We start from the raw sequence: 19,784 nt of genomic DNA on the forward strand, positions 1-19,784 counted from the left end.
GGCGCGCTGCCGGGGCGGGCCGGGCCGGGGGCGGCCGCGGCACCACAAGATGGCGGCGGCCAGCGCGGTGCGGGCGCTGCGGCGTGCCCGGCGGGTCTTCGACATCTTCGTGGCCGACGTGCCCTGGACGGTGTCGAGCAGTGAGTGCGCCTCCCTGCCCCTTCCCTGCCCGCCCGTACCCGCGGTGGGGCAGGGCGGAGGCTCTCCGAGGGTCGCGGGGGGATCCGGGCCCGTGTAACCTGGCTGTTTCCCCCCGCAGAGGAGCTGAAGGAGTACTTCTCGCAGTTCGGGGCCGTGCAGAGGTGCCAGCTGCCCTTCGTGAGTAGCCGCGGCTGGGCCAGGACGGGCCCTCGGGCCGGGAGCGCTTTCGGCAGCCCCCGGGAGCCGCGCTGGGAGCTCTGGCTGTGCTCCCAGCCCCCTGAATTCCTGTCCTCTTTGGGCGCGGGCTGTAGGCTTCCTCCGAGTCTGACGCTTTTCGTCCAAGTCTTAGAAAACACGTCCCTCAGAGTCTGCTGGTACCGCCCTTTCTCAATAATTAACATAAAAATACCTCTTATTAATTGACCCAAAGAGGTTCTCTATTGCAGTTTCGCTTTATTTTTGTCAGTAAACCCCGTACGTTTTTCCTCTCGAGCCTAACAGAGAGGTTTTTGCCTGCCCCCAGCGCTCACATACTGTCCAGAGGGAGGAACTAACCTGAAATCCTCATTCACTCTCACGTGCTCCTGAGCTGTTAGCTGGCCCTGCCTCTCTGCTGTTCGGGTTATCCAATTTAGAGCATGTAGATTAGGGATTCCAGTGTCTGGTGCACTTTCTTGGAGAGATTAAAAAAAAAAAAAAAAAAGGCATCCATAACAGCAGAAGAGGAATGCCTACAAATAATTTCTGAAGGAACAGAGGCTCTCTTGCCTGTCTGTGAAGTAGTCTGTTAAATGAAGCTAAGTGGGTAGTGAGCTTCTGTTAAACTAGGTTTGTTATCAGTTGAAGAACAGTTTGGAAGTGCAGAAAGCTAACAGTCAGTCCAGTTATCTCTGAAAACTGAGGTTCAGGGCACGTGCAGGAGGTGTCTGCCACGCACAGTCTCTCGGGTTTAGAACAGAAAGTGTTGCTTCATTGCTAAGGTAGGTAAGGTAGTTTACTGTAAACCTTCCTTCATTGTTGATTAAAGCCCGAATTGCTATGCATGTGTATACTTTAATGTAGTGATTACTTTAGGAGCATTTGTTAATGTGTAAAACTGCCAGAGTTACAAAAGTCTGCCTGTAGGCACCCTGGTAAAGACTCCACTGGGATACTGAAACAGGGCAATGTGACCACAATACCTTGTGGATAGAAGGTTCGCTGCTGTTTGGAAGTGCTGGCAATTGTGCCTGACGTTCAGTGAATTCAGTAGCTTGGGATAATAGGCACTTTGGTAGACCTGACCCTCCTGCACCAATCCCTGCTTTATTGACAACCATCTCTTCAGACTGGCAAATTATTCTTAAAAAAATATCTTTTTTCTTTTTCATGCAGTTAAATGCTCGTCATCTAGAATTGCAGCCTGCTTTTCCAGTATTGTAAGCAGCTGCTTTATCTTGCTGAATAGCTTTCAAGTAGCTGAACAGGCTTATTTTCAAATCAGGCAGCCATTTAAATGTCAGTTCTGTTGTGACTGGCTTAATAGCAGGTAACTGCAGTTTGAAACAACCAGCTATGCATTATTCCAGTCTTCAACTATAACTTAAAATCTTAAATTTTTTTGATTGCTGGACTCAAATTGAGAAAAGGGGATGCAGAACAGCCTCTGCTAGGTCCCCCACATGCTGTCAATGAAAGTAAATGTCTTAAAGTATGAAAAAAGCTTCTGAAACAGGTACACTAAATTTTCTGCTAACTTCTGAATCCTTAAATGGAACATTGATAGAAAGCTGTTAACAGCCTATGAGAACACTTCCTATATTAACTGTTTTTTTTTTTTCTAATTGATAACTAGGACAAAGATACAGGCTTTCATAAACGTTATTGCTGGATTAAATTCTCATCTCCAGAAGATGTTCAGAATATACTTCAAAAGGATTCTCACATACTTGAAGGTTCCAAGGTAACAGATGTCACTTCCTTTAATGAAATAACATAATGAGCTGTGTTTTCAATTCCATGTTCTTTTGAATTCTGTAACGTGAAAGATTGGTGTACAAATTCAAGTGAGATTAAGTGTTTTGCCACTTAAGTATGCTTTTGGTGTGTTTTAAATAATTAATAGTTGTTTATTCCACCACTTCTGCTTGACTAATTAGGGTCATATATCCATAGATACCATAGAGATCCCATATCCAGAGATGAAAGCTTTTTCCTATGCTAAGGTAAAGGAACACGAATGTGGTGAAACTGTTCCATATTGTTCTGGCAACTAGTCTCCTGAAACTTTCAATGCAGAGTTGTCAAGAGTAGAATAAATTTGCAAGATGCTGCAAGGCGGCTGGCAGTATGTTGACCGTAGTTTTTTCAGGACATACTCCTAAGAGCTGACCTCTGAGTTAAACTGTGGTGCAGAAATCAAGCAGTGGTTTACTGAATTAAATCTTGAAATGTGACAAGCCAGACCTCAAGGTAATGTCATAAACTAATTTGAAAGTAACAGAGTTGCATACAGCTAACATCCTATTAAAGCAAGTACTATGACTAGCAGAGAGGAATACTTAGTGTCAGTTTCTCCATTTGGGAAACATTGCTACATTTTACTCTTGAAGTTGTAAAATACCCACCTTATTTTACCTGCCCGGGGGTGTATGTCATGGAGTGTACTCTAAACAAGAGTTAAGATGCTTCTTTGCAGTGAGTTAAAAAGCAGAAGGCAATTAGGCTTCTTCATTTCTTAAGAAATGCAAGTTTCTCTAGACAGAAGATGTATCATCGTGTCTCCCCTTTTCTGTGTTAGGTTTACATAGTTACTTTCTGTTCCACTTCAAGTTCCAAGCTTAGAAGAGTTTTTTCTGAGAAAGGTCACTGTTTCTGTGTGAATCTTTTTAACTTTCCTGTCAGGAACTTAGTATTTGTGATTATAGCTCATGTGCAGGAGGAGAGGTCTACCTTCCATACAAATGTTTTTAGAATAACAGAAGTTTAAAGAAAATAATTAAATTTTCTTGCCTAGTGTGAATAATTTCCATTGTTTTCAGCTCTCTGTCAAGCTGCAGCAAAGTAGAAGACACAATCAGCAGAAGGAAGAAAAAGAGTAAATGAGTGGTGGAAGGAGGCTTTATTTCACTAAATGTAAAGAAACTAAAATAAAGATTATGGAGAAACTATGAATGACTATTTGATTTAAAACAGAATCTGGCTGTTTCCCCTCCTTGGTCAAATAAACTGTAGAACCACACTGAAGAAACACTGAATCATAAGCTCCCTAGCATCCATTATAGCATGAGACAGTAATTATATACAGCAGGAGAGCTTTTTAACAGGTGAAATAAAAGCTTCAGCTACTTACAAAAACTAAAGCTGGAGGAAAGGGCTACATTCTTACCCTGAGATGCTGGGCAACAGGGACTTAGCCAAGTCAGATCACTTGCTAGAGAACAGTTTCCCTGTGAAGTGTTTCAAAGTGGTCTTCATTCTTCCACTCTCCATGGGTAGCTGTCCTATGTCAAAGAACTAACGTGTACATGTATCCACCTGGCACAAGAGTTCAGAACTGCTTTATATAATGCCATCCCCCTACACACCTCTGTGATATTAAAAATGCCTTTTGAAGGAAGTCCAAGCAAGTAGTCCATTTCTTTGCTACTCAAGGAACAGAAGCATTTATTCCTTCCTCCGCTTTTTGCTCTCATGCTCATGTTCTTTAGGGCGGCTGCTATCAGAGGGCCGTTTAGAACCACCATGTTGTTTGGCTTCTTCCAGAAATTTGTCCAAACCAAATGGATCCTCCTCAAATTGAACTGGTCCATCTCTGCCTCTCCCTCTGGTGTTACGATCCGAGTTAGAGAACTCTTTGTCAGGAACAAACCTAGGGGGGGAAAAGATGATACTCAATTGCTTTTAACCTCAGAACCCTAATTAAGAATATTTTGTATTTTTTTTTTCCTTACCTATTCGTCTTTATTCGAGCCTCTAGATCATCACCATACATATCCTTATCCACATTTTTACTTGGTCTGTAGATGTTTTGGGCCATATCTTTTCCACTTCTCCAAGGCTGGTCATAAACATTATAAATTTCATCTTCCCCTCCAGCAAAGCCACTGTCCATACCCTGTGAAGAAGAAAGATGTAGAGCTGTAGTAATACAAATTAGTACAAAACCAGCTAAATTAATTTTAACATCAAGATACAGGCATGCTGTCAGACAGATACAAAAAGATGCTATTGGGTGATTTACTACTGCTGTCTGGCGGGTTCAAGCACTTCATTAGGGTATGAGTAGTTTTGGCTCTGGGATTAAGACCGGACAACATGACACAATGATTACCAGCCTCCGCTAGGGCCACTTCTACTCTGTCGGAAAGTGACAAGAAGGATTGCAGGCCATTCACATTTCAGAATAATGGATCATGTCAGTCTGCCCTGCAAGTACAGCTGTCTATAATGGCCAAGTACAACCACACAGAAACGTGCATTATTCAGAATTTCTAGAAAACATGATTTAAGCTGACTGATCTAAATCGCACAAGTGTATGTAAACCATGAAAGTAGGAGAAATGCCTGCTTGTTCAATTTTGATTCGTCAGCTTCCCATTCTGCCTGCAAGTCTTTCATTGGAGACATGAAAAAGAATGATTGACACACTGCAGGACTATTGAGGGACTTTTTAAAGCCTAATCTACTTTTTCATCTCTCAATAGTACAAAGTTCAGGGCCAACAAATGTTGCTGTTCACTATTTATATCTTCAGAAGGGTTTTTCACAGAAGCAGTAATGGGAATGGCAAGTATTTACTTGCTTCTCTTTCAGAGCACATTTCCCCTATTCAATCAGTGCATTTATACAAAAGAAAATGAAGTCGCTGCAACTTGAAGGCAAAACACCCCCTCACATACACTTTCTCCCCACAAACCCAATCTCCTTTAATCCTGTCATACATTTTGAATATCCCATTTTTGTGGCTTCAGCTGCGGATAAGGAAGATCAGTAGTTTGCTACCAGTTATGTAGAGATTTCTTTCAGAGCTCATCCACACCATCCATAAAAAAAGGTCCCTTTAGGCCTCTAGCCATACTCACTAGGGCAGGAGGAACTGTTGGTATGTTCTCATAGAAAAATATATGGCTGTGAAAAGGTATTTTTACCTTGGTCTGGTTGAACAGCCTCTGGTCATATTGGACTTCATTGGATGGCCTAGGGTTGGGTACCCCTAGGGCGATAACTTCACTGATATCTCTGTTTTCATTTCTCTGCAGCTTTGACCTGAATTTAGAATTTTAATCTTTATTAAGTCAGATAAACCATACTTGTTGATGTACTCAACTGCAAGTCAATTTTGTATAAGCTGCTAGCAATTTGCCCCAGATACCATATGTTAACCATTACTGTTCTTTACTAGGTAACATTTAAAATTTGTCTCCTAGAAAAGGATGCATTTGTAAAGTTATGTTTGGCTGGGATTAACATTTAAATTTACTTTCCACTATCTGCAATTTATATCAAGCTGACTTGGTCTAAAATGTCATATTTATTTTTTTTTCCACGAAACAGTGTTCATTATATTCTAGAAAGGCTATGCAATCTAATTTTAATATATTAGAGATTTTAAGTGTACAGAAGCCATTTGTACTCAGAAATCTTACTGGCTGAAAGAAACAAGATACTTGAGCTTACATTCATAAATCTAAGCTCACTTCCAATGAACAGCTTCAAGGAACAAAGCCACTGACGCTGTTTAGATCTCACTGAAAATACAGGATATATCACTGAGACTCACCTTTTGTCAGGGGCGGCCCTGGAGAGATTTCTGTCATGCTGTCTTTCTTTGCGCCGGTCATGTCTTATTTCATCCCTTTCTCTAGCTTCTCCATCCTCTGAACAAATGCACGATTGCTCATTATACACAAGTATTGAAGTCTGAATTAACTATGGCACAAGTATTGGCACAGTGATGAATTCAGTATTCATTTCCAAAAGAGAAGTGACCCTTAGCACTGTTTAAAATGTTACATTTTAAATAAACACCACATGGAAAACTTTCTCATGCCACAAGCAGTTAACTGTCTTTGACAAGAGACCCGAAGTATATATAAGATATATATATATAAACATTTAGTATAGTATAAAGTATAAAATGTATTAAAAAGTATAAAAATATTGTTCAAACACAAGCATCTAAGTGCCTAGAAGAACTTCCTGTGATTCAGTATCACTAAATCACTTGGATTGGAAGGAGCGTCTATTTCAACCTCCTGCCTAAAGCAAGATCAATGCTGAAATCAAACCAGGCTGCCATTAGGTACCCCCAAGCCACCTCTTCCCCATGTAGAACAACAAGCTTCATTCTTCTCAGCATCTTACTATGCAGATGTTGCAGCCACCTGACCATTTTGGTGACCCTCCACTGAACTCACTCCAGTTTATCAATGTCCATCTTGTACCGTATTCCAGATGCAGTCTGACAGATGACCAGTAAAGGAAAACTATTCCTTTCCTTAACCGCATGGCTACATTCCTGCTGATGCAGCTTAGCATGCCCCTTGCAATATTGCCACTGCCAGGGCACACTGCTGGCTTATGTTCAGCACTGCCAGGTGTTTTTCAGCAGAGCTGCTCTGCAGCCTACCAGTCCCCCAGCCTGCACTGTTGGAAAGAGGTTAGACCACCCCAGCTGCAGTATTTGGTACTGTATGACCATATCCTCCGCCTTTTGGCAAAGTGAGAGAACTGCTCTGTAAATTCAACACCTTGATCTTTGAAATGTAATTTAAATCAAGACATAAGACTTATCACAGTCGTTATGATTTAGTTAGGTTATTAGATTTTGGGCCTAGTGGTCAACAGAACTATAGCTCCGTAAGACCAATTATAATAATAGGAGAAACAAAATATTATTTACCGTCTTTGAAAACTTAAAGACGGTTTAGTTCTCATAGAAGTCCGAACAGTTCTTTTCTGAAAAAATATCAATGATAACAGTCCATGAAAGCCATTACATGTAGCAATCCACTTGCAGTTATGAATTCCTCAAAGTCCTAAACCTGTATACACTCAACCTCACAGCAGGGTATTAAACTCATATCCCACCAAAACAGACCCTCACTAAGTAACCAAATACACTGACTGTTGAAGTGAAGACATAAGAAGAGATGTCATGCTTAATGTTGATATTTAAGTATTACAAATTCTCAGGTTATTTCTGCAAATGCGCACTTCAGAAAGTGTTAAAAAACAACATGCAGTATCTTAGTAACAAAGAAACATACCTTTTTCAACATGGGTTTTGATCCCTGCTCTTCTCTCCCTTGCTTTCTGGGCCATTTCTCGGAGCTTTTCCTCATGTTTCTCCTTTTCTTTCTGAGCCATTTTCCTCTCCACCTGGGCACGCATCTCTACAGCCTCACGAGCCTGTACACATAAGACCCCTAGTTAAAATGACAGAAAGCTAGCACCTGGGATGCAAGCAGATCATCTGTCCTAGAACTACACCGTAAACAGGGAAGGAACTGAGCTATAAAGTTCAAAGCCAGATAACCACAGCCCTTCAAGCTGAGAAACAACAGATACGACATCCAATAATCTAACCCACACTGAGCCACTGACTCAAAGATACTGGGGATAAAACCTTATGGAAGCCCAGGAGCAGTACAGACCAAAATGCTATAGCCTATTCCCAGTTGATTTCCTCAAGGAAATAAACGTATAATGAAGGTTAAAACCACTTGAAAGAGAACAGTTTCAACAACCACCTGACCTTTCTGTCAGCTATATAGAGAGCCTCAGCGAGCTTGGCAAAGTTTTCATTAATATGAACAGTCTGCAATCCTCTGCCATCTGCAGCCAGACGCTTGTCTAATGGAATTGTGTAACCCTGAAGTGGAAACAGATAGGCAGTTAATCACAGACATTGACATTTTTAATAGCAAACTATTAGATTCATTGTGTAAGGAAAAAAAAACACAACACAACACAAAACACAGAACTTGGCCATTCATACACAGGCTGCAATAAACCTCTTTTATATGTACTCCAGATTCATACCAGGCAATGCTAAGTTTCCCTCCAATTCCACCCCATCTCAAATCTAGATCACATTTTCCCTTCAAGTTGCATCTTCATAGAAATGAGAATGAGTTTTTGATTAATAAGCTCCACTTTTTCTCTGTGTTAAGAACTACAGGTATTAGCTTTCTTAGTCTATGTGGTTTTACCGTGTGTGCTTTAAACTTTCCCCAAACTGTTTTCATACCTATGAAGAGGTCAGCCAATTCAAAAATGAGAAAGTAAGGGGCAAGGCTGCTAGCAAAAGACACCAAATGCCAGCTTTGCCTTTAGAAGCTGAAAACTGGAAGTATTTATAGAAGATATTTTAAGATTCTTTAGAGAGCTCTACACATTTTTTGCTTTGATATTAGCATCTGTAACCTAAAATTTGATCTACTAATTAGTGTCAGTCCCAGTTATACAGCTGTGTTTGGGTAGAAAAATAACATCAAAACATGCAGCTTTTCCTTCCTCCATTCAGAGAGGCCTCCTCACAACAACAGCTTTTTATGTTTCAGAACAATTAGACTGGTCATTGCAGGATATTACAAATTCTCCTTTCTCTCTGACCAGAAACTTAGCTACTGAATAAAATAAAGGTATAGGACATAACCTACTCAAAAAAGAAATAAAAATAGCTAAGCTAACCACTAGCGACAATCAATTAGTGCAAGAACACCAAAAGGGTAACTTTCCAGAGACTGACTGTAGCACTAAAAACATGCTTAGTTCTCTACGAACTACCTCTCCCTTTTTCAGTGTAGACGGGTTTACTTTGTGAGCTCTAGAGACTTGGGTTTCAGGCTCCACACAGTGCACTATTATAGGGATTTTAACTAATGTCATTTTTTTCCCTCTCAAAATGTATAATCTCAGCCATGAAGTAATATATTCTCTCTGCTCTATACTGTTGTCAATTTGACAACTCTAATATGCCAGAGAGAGAAAAACTGAGCTGTACAATTGTATGTTCTCCACGCTGGAAGAAGCCAGTTTATGTCACTCTAAGGATTTAAAACCAGTATTATTCAGGCTGTACATCATTCAGAGATGTCCCCCAGTAAGGTGCAGTATTAGAAAGGTGAATTTATGACAACTTAATTACCTTTGCATTTTTCCAGTTTGAAATGCATGGAGGAATTTTCCACTCTTGTTGCTCTTTCACAGTCATCTGATAGAGGAAAGAAGGCACAGTCATCTTTAGATTTATAGCAAAAGGACATACTGTTTTCTTTCTTAAAGGCAGCTATAGAACTATTGACATCAGTAGAGCACAAGTTTCAAGACACTGCAACAAGAAAACAACCCTTCTTAGCAGCAATGAGATGCTCATTTCTGCACTGTACCTTTGGTAACACTGAAGAAGGTTACAACATCGCTATTCAGCCACCCTCTTAAGCTGTCATCACACAGACCAGAACTTAGAGCCAGCTTGTTAACGCTTGAAAATGTAATGGCAGTTCAACTTGTAAAAAAACTGATGAACCACTACACTCATCTCTCAGAGAGAAGATAATCCTTCACAATACAAGAAAAACCCTATTGTGTTGCTTATGAGTAGCATGAGTATACCAAGGCTGAAGTTTGTCTACTCACTCACACCACAGACAACCCCAGCAATAAAGACCTGCATGAAATACATAAGAAACCTACTCAAAGTTTGACAAGTTACATAAGAAAAGAGGTAGTTTTGGAACCGTCCAAATGAAAAAATAGTCTTCGCTGGGCACCGATCTATCACTTAACATCATATTAAAAGGACAATGAAGAGAAGGTGCACAGAAATGAACCGGATCAAAGTAGAATTTGTGAATCCACCTAGAAGTTAAAAATTAGAACAGCTATGGTATTTCATACCTTTCTACTAGGAGAGTGCATTACAGGCGCTGGAGGAGAAGGTGGCCCACGTGGAATCTTCTTGTTAATTCTGAACAATTAACAAAACAACTACAATCAGCATGTTGTATGGGAATATACTGCAGAATCTTTTATTTTTTAAGAAGAAGTTTTGAATGCTTACTTGAATCTTGGAGGCTCCATAGGATCCTTCTGCATTTCCACCATCCGAATAACTCTCTGTTTTGCTCCAGAGTTGAAGGCAACGCCTTGCTGTGACGGTGTGTACCTGGATAAAACAAAGCACTTCAACTCTCTGCAGGCAGCCGGCTGGGTATTCCCTTCCCACCTCAGTTTTTATTCCATTTACTGCTCTAGCTGCATTTTAATTTTATCCACACCAGTTAAAGACTCTTCCACTGTAAATGCCAGGAGCAGGTAACTGCACAGAGGATATTGGACTATATGCAGGTAATCTAGACAGAACACTAGAGAGAATATATCTTCCCAGGGCCACATTCTCTTGTTTCAACCTAGATTCAGAAAGTCATTATAAGCAAGGACCAGCTTCCTAATAATTCTAAATTTTTATTTTTATTTTTTTTAAATACACAGGAAGAATCTTGTTATATCCCTTGTTTTAGCTTGCAATTCCCAGTAAGTAGTCTGTTTCCAGGGCAGCATCATCCATAGTCCTCCCTGACAAATCTATATTTTGTTGCTAAAGCAATAAGCCTCCTTAAGTGCCACAACTCATGACATGTTGACATACTTCAGCACACTTCAAACTCTGTTATCATCAGCAGGTTAATTCAAAATACACTAACTGGTTTCATCCTACTTCCAGAAGAAAAGAATTTAAGAGGAATTTCTGTTCTCAGAAATTCAAGGAATATTCTGATTTAATAGGTAACGTCTTACACATGCACCAGCAATACATACCGGATGTACTGCGCAGGAGCTAATTTGTCAGCTGCTCGAACTGGCATGGCGGCTGCAATTTTCTGTGACACTGATTTCTCCAAGGCTGCTCTTGTCTTCTCTGTTATCTGAAGGCAAAAATATCACAGTATGCATCTCATCAAATATGCAAGACATACAAAGTACCTCCGATAACCAGGCCCGTCAGTGCCTACAATACCTCTCTAATTGTCTCCTCATCTGGTCTTTGCAGTTCAGGATCATCCACATTCATGACCTCTTTTGGGACAAGATCTGTGTATTTGCTGTAAATAATCTGAAAGACAACATATTTCATTAGTGCTGGAGAACACAAATAAATAGATGTATTTCAAAGGAAGATTTCAGGCCTTGTTGCATACAACAGTACACAACAATGAATTGTAATGCATTTATTGTATACAATTACACATTCCTTAATGACTTGCACAGAATAAGAATGTACTCTTCAGTCCAATTTACAGATGGGATATTCGCAAAAAAATACAACAATACTCCCATGAAATATAATTACATAAATCACTTTCAGAACTGGGATTAGGCACAGTTTCCCGCTTCCCTTTCCTATGCTTCTCCTTCTTCAGGCTCCAAAACAAACAGAAAACTCAAATTTATTATTTCTGTTTTCATGGATTCCTTAAGATTTTCATACACATCTTTTTCATTATCTAGAATTTTTCATTTCATTACATTTACTATGTTCTTGGAAAAAAATGCTCGGGAAATCTTTTCTTGACACTTTCCCTTACACAGGCACCTCAGTCTTCATAGAACATGCAATGAGCTGTCACTAGCTTTGAAGTCCCAATTTAAAATGTATGGAAAGAATGTTGTTAGATAATTACGGGGGGAAAAGCTCTATTATACTGCACTAACATTTCACATTTATCCAACAAATAACACCAGAAAGTCTTAATTCAAAAAGTTAAAACTTATTATAGCAATTATTTCAAGTTTATAATAAAGTGCATGTCCAACTACGAAAAAGACCTTTAGCCTCAGTATTAATTTGATAGATGAGCCATTTACTGCTTCTCATCTTTCACTTCTAAAATTTTAATCCTTTATATTAGTATAAACAATATCACAGCATCTTAAAAGCTGAATGAAGCAAAACTGCAGAGCAATGGTCCTCTAATTCTAAATCCAGATGTCTTGCTGCACAAAGAACCAGGTATGCTGAAAGAACTCGGATTATCCCAAAAGACAAAATAGGAAAAAAAAATATGTAAGAGGTTGCCTCAAAACTACAGTATACTGAGGTACAAATGAGTTACATAAACTAGTTAAACCCTAAAATAACACATGCAAATGGAAAGCTGCAGTAACGTGGAAGAAATCAGTAACAAGTATGGAACTTGCCTGAAACCACCATATTTTTTGTCTTCATCAAAACCTGACACACTTGCATGTCCTAACTGGAGCCCTTTTTCTGAGGTGACACAGACAAGCAAATGAAAGATGTTGTTGCACTGTGTTATTTTCTAGACATTTACACCATTTTAACATTAAAATTCAGACGGCTTATTGATCCAGGATCAAGAGGAAACTGGGTCCATTTGATGTTGTAATATGCTCATTCCCCACCATTTTTCAAGTAGGAATTTAAAAGGAAGCATTGGCCTGAAAAGCAGAATCTCCTAACCACAGATGAAACACTCAATTTTTGGTACAGACAGACAATTCTTTTTCTGGATGAGGCTGCCTTAACAGGCAGCAATTAGAAATCCACATCCCCATTGTACCATCAAAAAAAGAACAATCTTACCTAACTAGCTCATGGTAGGATTTAGTAATCAATCACATTCAGAGATCCCACAAGTTATCTGATAGAGGCAAGTGTCTTGACAGAACGTTCTTCATTTAACACTTAAATCCTTCCTCTCAATACATTTTATTCTATATATCCAGAAGAGCTCTGTATAGTGCTCATCAATCTAACATATCAGACAAGAAGCTACTATTAAGCCTTGCAGAATGAGTGCCTTCCTCTGATTCCTCCACATGAGGCACATAACACCTCAGAAGTTGTTACAACTCTGTTTGGAAGCCTGACAAGCATACCACAGAAAAAAAAAAAAAGAAAAAAAAGAAAAAGAAAAAGAAAAAAAAAAAAAAACAGGCAACAAGCTCTCAAATCAAACTCTGTTAGGAAGGTGAATATGTTATGAGTAACGAGAACTTAAGAACTTTTGAGATTATTTTAATTCTATTAGTATTCTCTTAACCTGTCCCATTGCTGTGACAGGAGTTCCTTCAGCAGTGGAACTATTCCCTTTCATGAATGTTTCAATTGAATCCACAATCTTGAGAGAAAGCTATAGACAAGATTTGTGGTTCTTTTTTCTCCATTCACATCTAAGCCACAGCCTTGGACCACAAAGAAGAAATCCATCTCCTGCACAGAAAAATCACTTTTGCCAGGAAGCCAGTAACAGGCCTAATAATTCCATTCCTTAATTTCCCTCTCTTTTCTGTCCTAATAAAAACACAATAAGCAATTATGTGTCCTTTTTTTCCTATTAAGGAGGCAGGGCATTAATTTCACCATTGTATGTCAATTACTGATTCCCCAAGCCTTATTTTAGCCTGTCTTCCAGTCACGTGAATACAGGAAATATTGACAATTCACAGCAGCACAAGAGCTAGCCGTACAGCTAGTGCTGGAAGTCTTCCCTCTGGATAACCACATGGACCTACATCCCTGGATCCATAAGGTCACGCATCCAGATCTATCAATATTATCCTGTCTTTCACATCTAGCAGACTTTCTGCCAGCCTCAAATAGAAGGCTTGTCAGACTATCTCAATTATGTCAGCATTTTTCAAGGAAAATTCTCTGAAGCAACTATTTTTTAAATATCTAAAGGAACAAATGCAAGAGAGGTGAACCAGTACAACAGCAGAAGTTGCTGACAAGCCACCTAGATCCAGGGCCTGATGATGGAACTGCTACCTCTACAAGAAAGCAGAACACTAAATTCAACTTCAAAAAAATCCATAAACTGTAGCAAAAGCAAAGTCTGCTTCTTAACTCAGACCAAACAGGTAGCTCACAGAACAGTGTCAGCAACTCCATCTCATTTCTCATAGGCTACTAAGTATCTGTTTCTCTTAACTCTAAGTATTAAGATTGAAGAAATATTTTAATTATGACTGCTGCTCTCAGGACAATAAAACCTTTCTATGTAATCCTACTGACACTGTGCTATCAAAACCTCTATCTTACAGAAAATATTTCACAGTATTCAACTCAATACTCACTGCAGAACTGCTCCCAATGGTATATTTACTAATATCAGGTCTTCCAGGGAAATTGTTTCAAATACCTAATTTTCCTGCAGTTTTACTCTCCCTTAAATCACAATATTTTGGCTTTAATCTCAGCATTTACATTCAGCTGGATGCAATCGGAATTAAACTGATCCAGAAGACAGAGCTGAGAGAAGGAAGTTACGAAACCCTAATTGCGGCCCAGCTGTTAACAGAGCTCAGTTTTGGAAAAGCTACTCAGTTCTGCCATGCTGCTCAGTACGGCCACAAAATGAGAATATGCCTGCTTTTTATAGATTCCATGCAGATAACTTAATAAATGCTGATGCAGATCTTCCTGAATCAAATAACAACAAACAGTAATAGCTTAAACTTAACTTTGCTAGAACTTATCCTGATGTTCAAATCCAAACGGGTTTACTGTGTGAAAATTGAATCTGATCCTATAGGTGAAGATGTATTTTGACTAAGTTGAAAAAATTGGGGTTTAACAACACTTTTTTCTTTTATTCCTTCTTATTTGTCCTAAAGCTTCCACCCCCAAAAAATAGCACGATTGTTACTTTTTGTCTACTCTTCTGCTCCAAATATTTTCTATTTATTATTCTATTTATTAGCATCACAGAATTCTATAAATGTAATTAACATTTTAGCATCCTCCTCTTGACAAATAATTACAGATGCTAAAGTCTGATCAAGATACAATGAAAGTCCCCACAATTACAATGTTACCACTGCTACTGTTTCCATTTTGTCAGACTACTTTCTATCCATAAGACAGCACGGAATCTAATTGATTTGAACTCATTTCTTTTTCAAAAGTGAGGCAGTCTCTTAAGATACACAGGATGAGGATATACAAGATGTAACACTTTTGATACTAAACTGAGATAGTTAAAGTATAAAATCCTACTGGTGTTAACTTTCTGCAACTTTGGCAACTGAACATGTAATTCCTCCAGGTATACATCCCAATATAAACATTTGAAAAAAAATTTACCTTGTCTTTTGATTGTCCTTGTCGAGCAATTGCATCGTATTTTATTTTTCCTTCTGCATCCACCTGAACAGCCAAAGCATTGGACATTTTCTTCTTCCGGCCCATATCCAGTGGATATTGAGCCACGTGAATTTCTGGGAAAGCACCGCCATCTCCAAAATCCTACACAAAAGAAAAAGTTGTGAACGACTGGGAGGTAAAAACATAGCATAACATTTGCACTGGTGGGAAAGGAACAAAATAATGGATTGATTTTAACAAAATTAAACTGATAAATGCTCTAGCAGATTTACAATATTAGCTCGTAAGAGAGCAATTGACTACAGAACTTACACTTGTTAAAAGAAAAGACATTAAGATGCATAGACATCTTGCAGAGAAGTATCCTGAACTATTTCTTGCACAGAGAAATAGCCTGTATCACTGACTGGAACATGCAGGCACTAGAATATGACATGATCAATTCACATACAAGTTATTAATTAGAACTTCGAGAACTTATCTGCTGTAATAAAGCAACGGTGGAAGTAACAAAAAAAATAACCAGTAGATATTTTCATCATAAAATTACTACTGTTGTAATTTCACTTATCACACCATAATAAAGTGAAGAAATTTAAAAAGCTTTCCATTCCTTTCAAGCCTGCAGCTTATGGCTGTACAACGGTACAGGTGCCAGCTATCTATTTCCTTAGTTTGACATGTGAATACATTGAAAACTGGGCAAGCACTCAATATTCTTAACAGTTTATTTCTCCTCTTGTTCAGCCTGTTGCTCTAAAAGCCTCTGAGGAACATGAGTAAAATAAAGACCTCTTCAAACAGACCACCCTGACTCAGTAACACTGAAGATGCACACGGAATTGGTACTATTCCTAGACCAACTTCAGGCTATGGTTTCAAAATCAGTTCCTTCAAAGGAAGCACTTGCTTCAAGCAGCACCAGCACCTCCCCACCCTCTGTTGCGACGGCATTGCCTTTTTTTTTTTTTTTTTTAACAAGGTTAAGGAATGGTTGTCTTAGTTAGATTGATCTCCCTCCATATTCGCCAGGGGACCAAATAATTAACACCACTGCAACAGACAGCTCGGATTGAGCCTGGAGCAAGTCAGCAGAAGGCTTTCTTCCAAAGCAGCACATGCTTGTGCTAGCTTCAAGTGCTCCCTGATATACATATTCAGATATTTAACATCTTCCACTGGATGTCCCACATTCAACAAGTACAGAATCAATGCTCCAGTACCAGCCAGAACAAAAGTCAGGCCTTCCTCAGAATTTTTTACATAATTGGATCCAATAAGAACAGACACTGTTTTTTCAATGATGGCATTCTAGGATCGTAAACAACTACTACCGAAGAATTTGCATTTGTTTATGAGGCAGAAAGGGAAGTCCCTGACAGTCTTTTGAGATGTCTATCACTTTGTGGCCCGGTGATGCTGGACACTGTTTGACCTGACTTCCTATTAAGTTGATTTGCTAACACTTTAAAGAATAAGCACGACAATTTTAACTTTAGTAATGAAAAGTGTAGGTGGGAACTGAAGTGAAAGTATAATACCAATTGCTTTATTAAACGTGGAAACCCCGTAATAATATTTTATTTCAGACAACCACAGCAATTACTGTTTGAAGTCACCTTTTCTACCACTAATGGATCACCAAGGTACTGCATGAATCTTTAAGACAATAGGACTAACTCATAAATATGAGAGTAAGGCTGTTAAAAACTCAGGCAGTGGAAGCATTTGGGAACAACGCAGAATCATACAAGAAATACTGTATCAAAACCTGAAGAGCATGCCTTGTCCCAAAAGCACTGGCTTCTGACTCATCACAGTAGGTCTCAGATGTTATGTCAAATACCATTTCAAAATCTGCAAGGTTTTGTGGCTCACAATGGAAAAACTGTACCAAAATACTTTGGAATTGGAACTATACATCTGTAGTTGCCATTCTACCTTTTAACAATTCTGGCTGAGATTGCATTGAACTGGCAAGGGTTATAGCTAAATACACCTAACATCATCCAAAAGCATTTTGCCCGTAACATACTTAAACAATGAATATCTGACAAATTTAGAAGTTTTCTCCCAACTTCAACATTAATTTCTCCCTCCCCATCCCTCCCCAGCAGCTACCTTCTGCTACCCGGAGAACACAATACACACAGAATCACACAGCATTCTGTTCTTGGCTACCCACCTGTTCACTTATTCCAGCTATAATCTGGGTGTGTATCAAACAAATAATGATGGAGGGACGATATGGATATCCTTCACAGAGCATCATTACATTCACAGACCAAAAACCGAAAGTACCACAGACCTATTTCCATAAAGCACCCTCTGAAGAGAAGAAACCTTATAACATGCTGTTTGGCATCAAATGTTTAAAGTAACTCAGTTAATTACAACAGCTTCCCCCAACCCAAGAACACATCCATTAGTCTGGATGGGAATTCTGCATGTCGTAAGGCTGTGCACAGTTCTCTGCATTATATTTGTGATGCTCAAAGTTTACTTCTCCTCCAGAAAAAATATTTTTTTCTCATTAACACATACATACTGCTACAGTGTCAGTTTAAATATCTACCTCCAGTACGCGTGGTATCCATCCTTTCCGGTAACCATACGGGGGAGGTTCCCTTCGTGATGAGACTAGAGCAGTCTGCCTAGATCTCTGAGCTCTTGCTCTTTCTTCTAGCTCTAGCTGGTCTTGAGACAGCTGGGTTGGAGCTGGTAAAAAACTGCACATCCACAGGCAGCCACCCAAAAAAAAGAGACACAAAAGGTTAATTCTCAGAATTTCCCACAGTGAAAGTCATCCTACATTGAGTCTGCTATTAATTTAAATCTGTTTAAATTATTAAATCTTCTCTACCATAGGTCTACACCCATTTATTTAGAAACAATTTATGAAACTTATGCATTGCTCTCATAAACCAGAGAGGTTTTTTGAAATCAGGCAAAAACAACTTGTGTTTTCTTATCATTCTGGAGACTCCTATAAAATCTGATGCTAAATCCACCCCTTTCAACCTTGCTTCAACTGGTGCGTGACAACAGCCGTTCTCTAACAGGACTGTCACACACCTCTGTACTCTTTCTGCTAGCATCAAACAACAAAAAAACTAAGATAGTCTAACCGACTCGCCCTTCCTTTCTCTCAAGGCAAACGCTTGTAAACAGACCTGTCAACAGTCTCCCCCCAACATTAGATACCTCTCGGCCAAAGTCGAGAAGCCAAAACCCTATTTCCCGACTTCCTATTTTCCAGCTCACGCAGACCACGCAGCGCTTTGTGAGGCAGCGCTCAGCTCCCCGGAGGTCGGCATTTCAGCCCAGCGGAGCCACGCACCTGAGGCTGTAGGCCAAGCAGCAGCTTGCAACAAAGCCCCCAGCCCTCGGTAAGGAGAACCGGGGGAAAGCCCCAGGGCTCCCGTCATCCCCAACCCCGGCGGCGGAGCTGCCCCTTCCCGCGAAGGAGACGAGCCGAGGTGAAACCCCTGCACCAGCAGGCAGCGTCCTGCACCCCCCTTCCCCCCCCCGGCCCGCCTCAGCCCTCAGCGCCCCACGGCCCGGCCCCCTCAGCAGGCCCGGGGCCTAGGAGGGGCCGGGGCCTAGGAGGGGCCGCGGCCCGGCAGAGCTCCCCCGGAGCGCGGCTCCTATGGCTGGCTGGAGCCTCCCGCAGCGACCGGGGAGCCGCGGGGAGCCGCGCGGAGACCAGGGGGCGACAACCGGCGGCAGGGGGCCCGCGGGGGGCCCGCGGGACGCACCTGGTAAGCGCCATCTTGCCGCCGCCGTCTTCTCCGGAGCCAGGCCGCGGGAGCGGGGGTAGGGCGCCCGCCACTGCTGCGCATGCGCCACAGCGCGCAGCTGGGAGGTGTAGTCCGGGAAGCTAAAAAAAGAGAGGCGCCGGCGGGGCGCAGCGCATGCGTCGGAGCGCGGGGCTTCATGGGAGTTGTAGTGTGGTGGCGCTGGGCCGAGCCCCCAGGCAGCGGGGCCCCCTGCAGCCCCCCGGGAGAGGCGCTGCCCGGAGAGCCCCCCACGGGCCCCGGGGTGCGCCCACCGCCTGTGTCCGGCCGCTGGGGCCCGCCCGCTGGGCTTCCTCAGGGGAAGGAGGTCTGGAGGAAGGTAAGGACGGTCCTGTGCACGAGCTCCCCTTGTCTCTGCTGGGCATGGGCCGTGGTGACACAAACGCGCCTGGCCTCCCGTGAGTGCTCTAGGCAAAGCTAAAGATACCGAACTTGGACGTAGATAGCTAATCAGCAGCTGTTACGAGCAAAACTCCTGTCACCTCTCCTACCCCTTTTTTGCCAGCCATTCAGCAGCAGAGCTGCCCTTGCCATTTCTGGCAGTGTTGCCTCCTGGTTCAGGAGCTCGTTCTCGCTGTTGGAAGCTGCCCATGTGCCTCTCCAGCTGTTGCACCAGCTGCAGTTCAAGGATTGGCAGTTCTTCCTCCTCCTTTTGCATTCCTACTTTGTCCCTTGCTATGACTTGTTATTTAATGCTGTGTGGTAAATATACAACTCTGTGCTCTAGT

The 19,784-nt window shown here is 41.1% G+C and overlaps 3 protein-coding genes across 3 annotated transcripts in view; 2 read left to right on the plus strand and 1 right to left on the minus strand.

Moving 5' to 3' along the window:
• The first annotated feature begins 6 nt into the window (after window positions 1–6).
• SLIRP (SRA stem-loop interacting RNA binding protein) lies at window positions 7–3,294 on the plus strand. The gene is made up of 4 exons (XM_035327811.1): window positions 7–140; window positions 260–318; window positions 1,976–2,083; window positions 3,162–3,294. Exons 1-4 carry the CDS (start codon window positions 50–52, stop codon window positions 3,219–3,221), a joined length of 318 nt encoding a protein of 105 aa, XP_035183702.1. The 5' UTR covers window positions 7–49; the 3' UTR covers window positions 3,222–3,294.
• Window positions 3,295–3,642: 348 nt separating this feature from the next.
• On the minus strand, window positions 3,643–19,128 carry SNW1 (SNW domain containing 1). The gene is made up of 14 exons (XM_035327801.1): window positions 19,018–19,128; window positions 17,835–17,988; window positions 15,239–15,400; window positions 11,147–11,242; window positions 10,948–11,054; window positions 10,190–10,294; window positions 10,027–10,096; window positions 9,275–9,340; window positions 7,880–7,996; window positions 7,392–7,533; window positions 5,903–5,999; window positions 5,271–5,388; window positions 4,074–4,237; window positions 3,643–3,991 (listed from the first exon to the last, which is right to left on the minus strand). Exons 1-14 carry the CDS (start codon window positions 19,029–19,031, stop codon window positions 3,787–3,789), a joined length of 1,617 nt encoding a protein of 538 aa, XP_035183692.1. The 5' UTR covers window positions 19,032–19,128; the 3' UTR covers window positions 3,643–3,786.
• Window positions 18,550–19,784, plus strand: part of ADCK1 (aarF domain containing kinase 1) — an 86,435-nt gene continuing 85,200 nt past the window's right edge. The window contains exon 1 of the mRNA XM_035327806.1: window positions 18,550–18,648. The gene's annotated coding sequence lies outside the window, so the exon portion shown is untranslated. The remainder of the gene's footprint in view (window positions 18,649–19,784) is intronic.

This window comes from Oxyura jamaicensis, chromosome 5, assembly GCF_011077185.1.
Source record: "Oxyura jamaicensis isolate SHBP4307 breed ruddy duck chromosome 5, BPBGC_Ojam_1.0, whole genome shotgun sequence".
NCBI lineage: Eukaryota > Metazoa > Chordata > Aves > Anseriformes > Anatidae > Oxyura > Oxyura jamaicensis.

Excerpts from the sequence above, each read along its gene's own strand:
- SNW1 (XM_035327801.1), bottom strand. Across the intron at positions 10,295-10,947 it reads GCTCCTGCGCAGTACATCCG|GTACACACCGTCACAGCAAG; the intron begins GTATGTATTGCT and ends TGTTTTATCCAG. Across the intron at positions 6,000-7,391 it reads CAAAACCCATGTTGAAAAAG|AGGATGGAGAAGCTAGAGAA; the intron begins GTATGTTTCTTT and ends GCATTTGTTCAG.
- SLIRP (XM_035327811.1), top strand. The coding sequence starts at position 50 with ATGGCGGCGGCCAGCGCGGTGCGGGCGCTGCGGCGTGCCCGGCGGGTC. Across the intron at positions 141-259 it reads GCCCTGGACGGTGTCGAGCA|AGGAGCTGAAGGAGTACTTC; the intron begins GTGAGTGCGCCT and ends TTCCCCCCGCAG. Across the intron at positions 2,084-3,161 it reads ACATACTTGAAGGTTCCAAG|CTCTCTGTCAAGCTGCAGCA; the intron begins GTAACAGATGTC and ends CATTGTTTTCAG.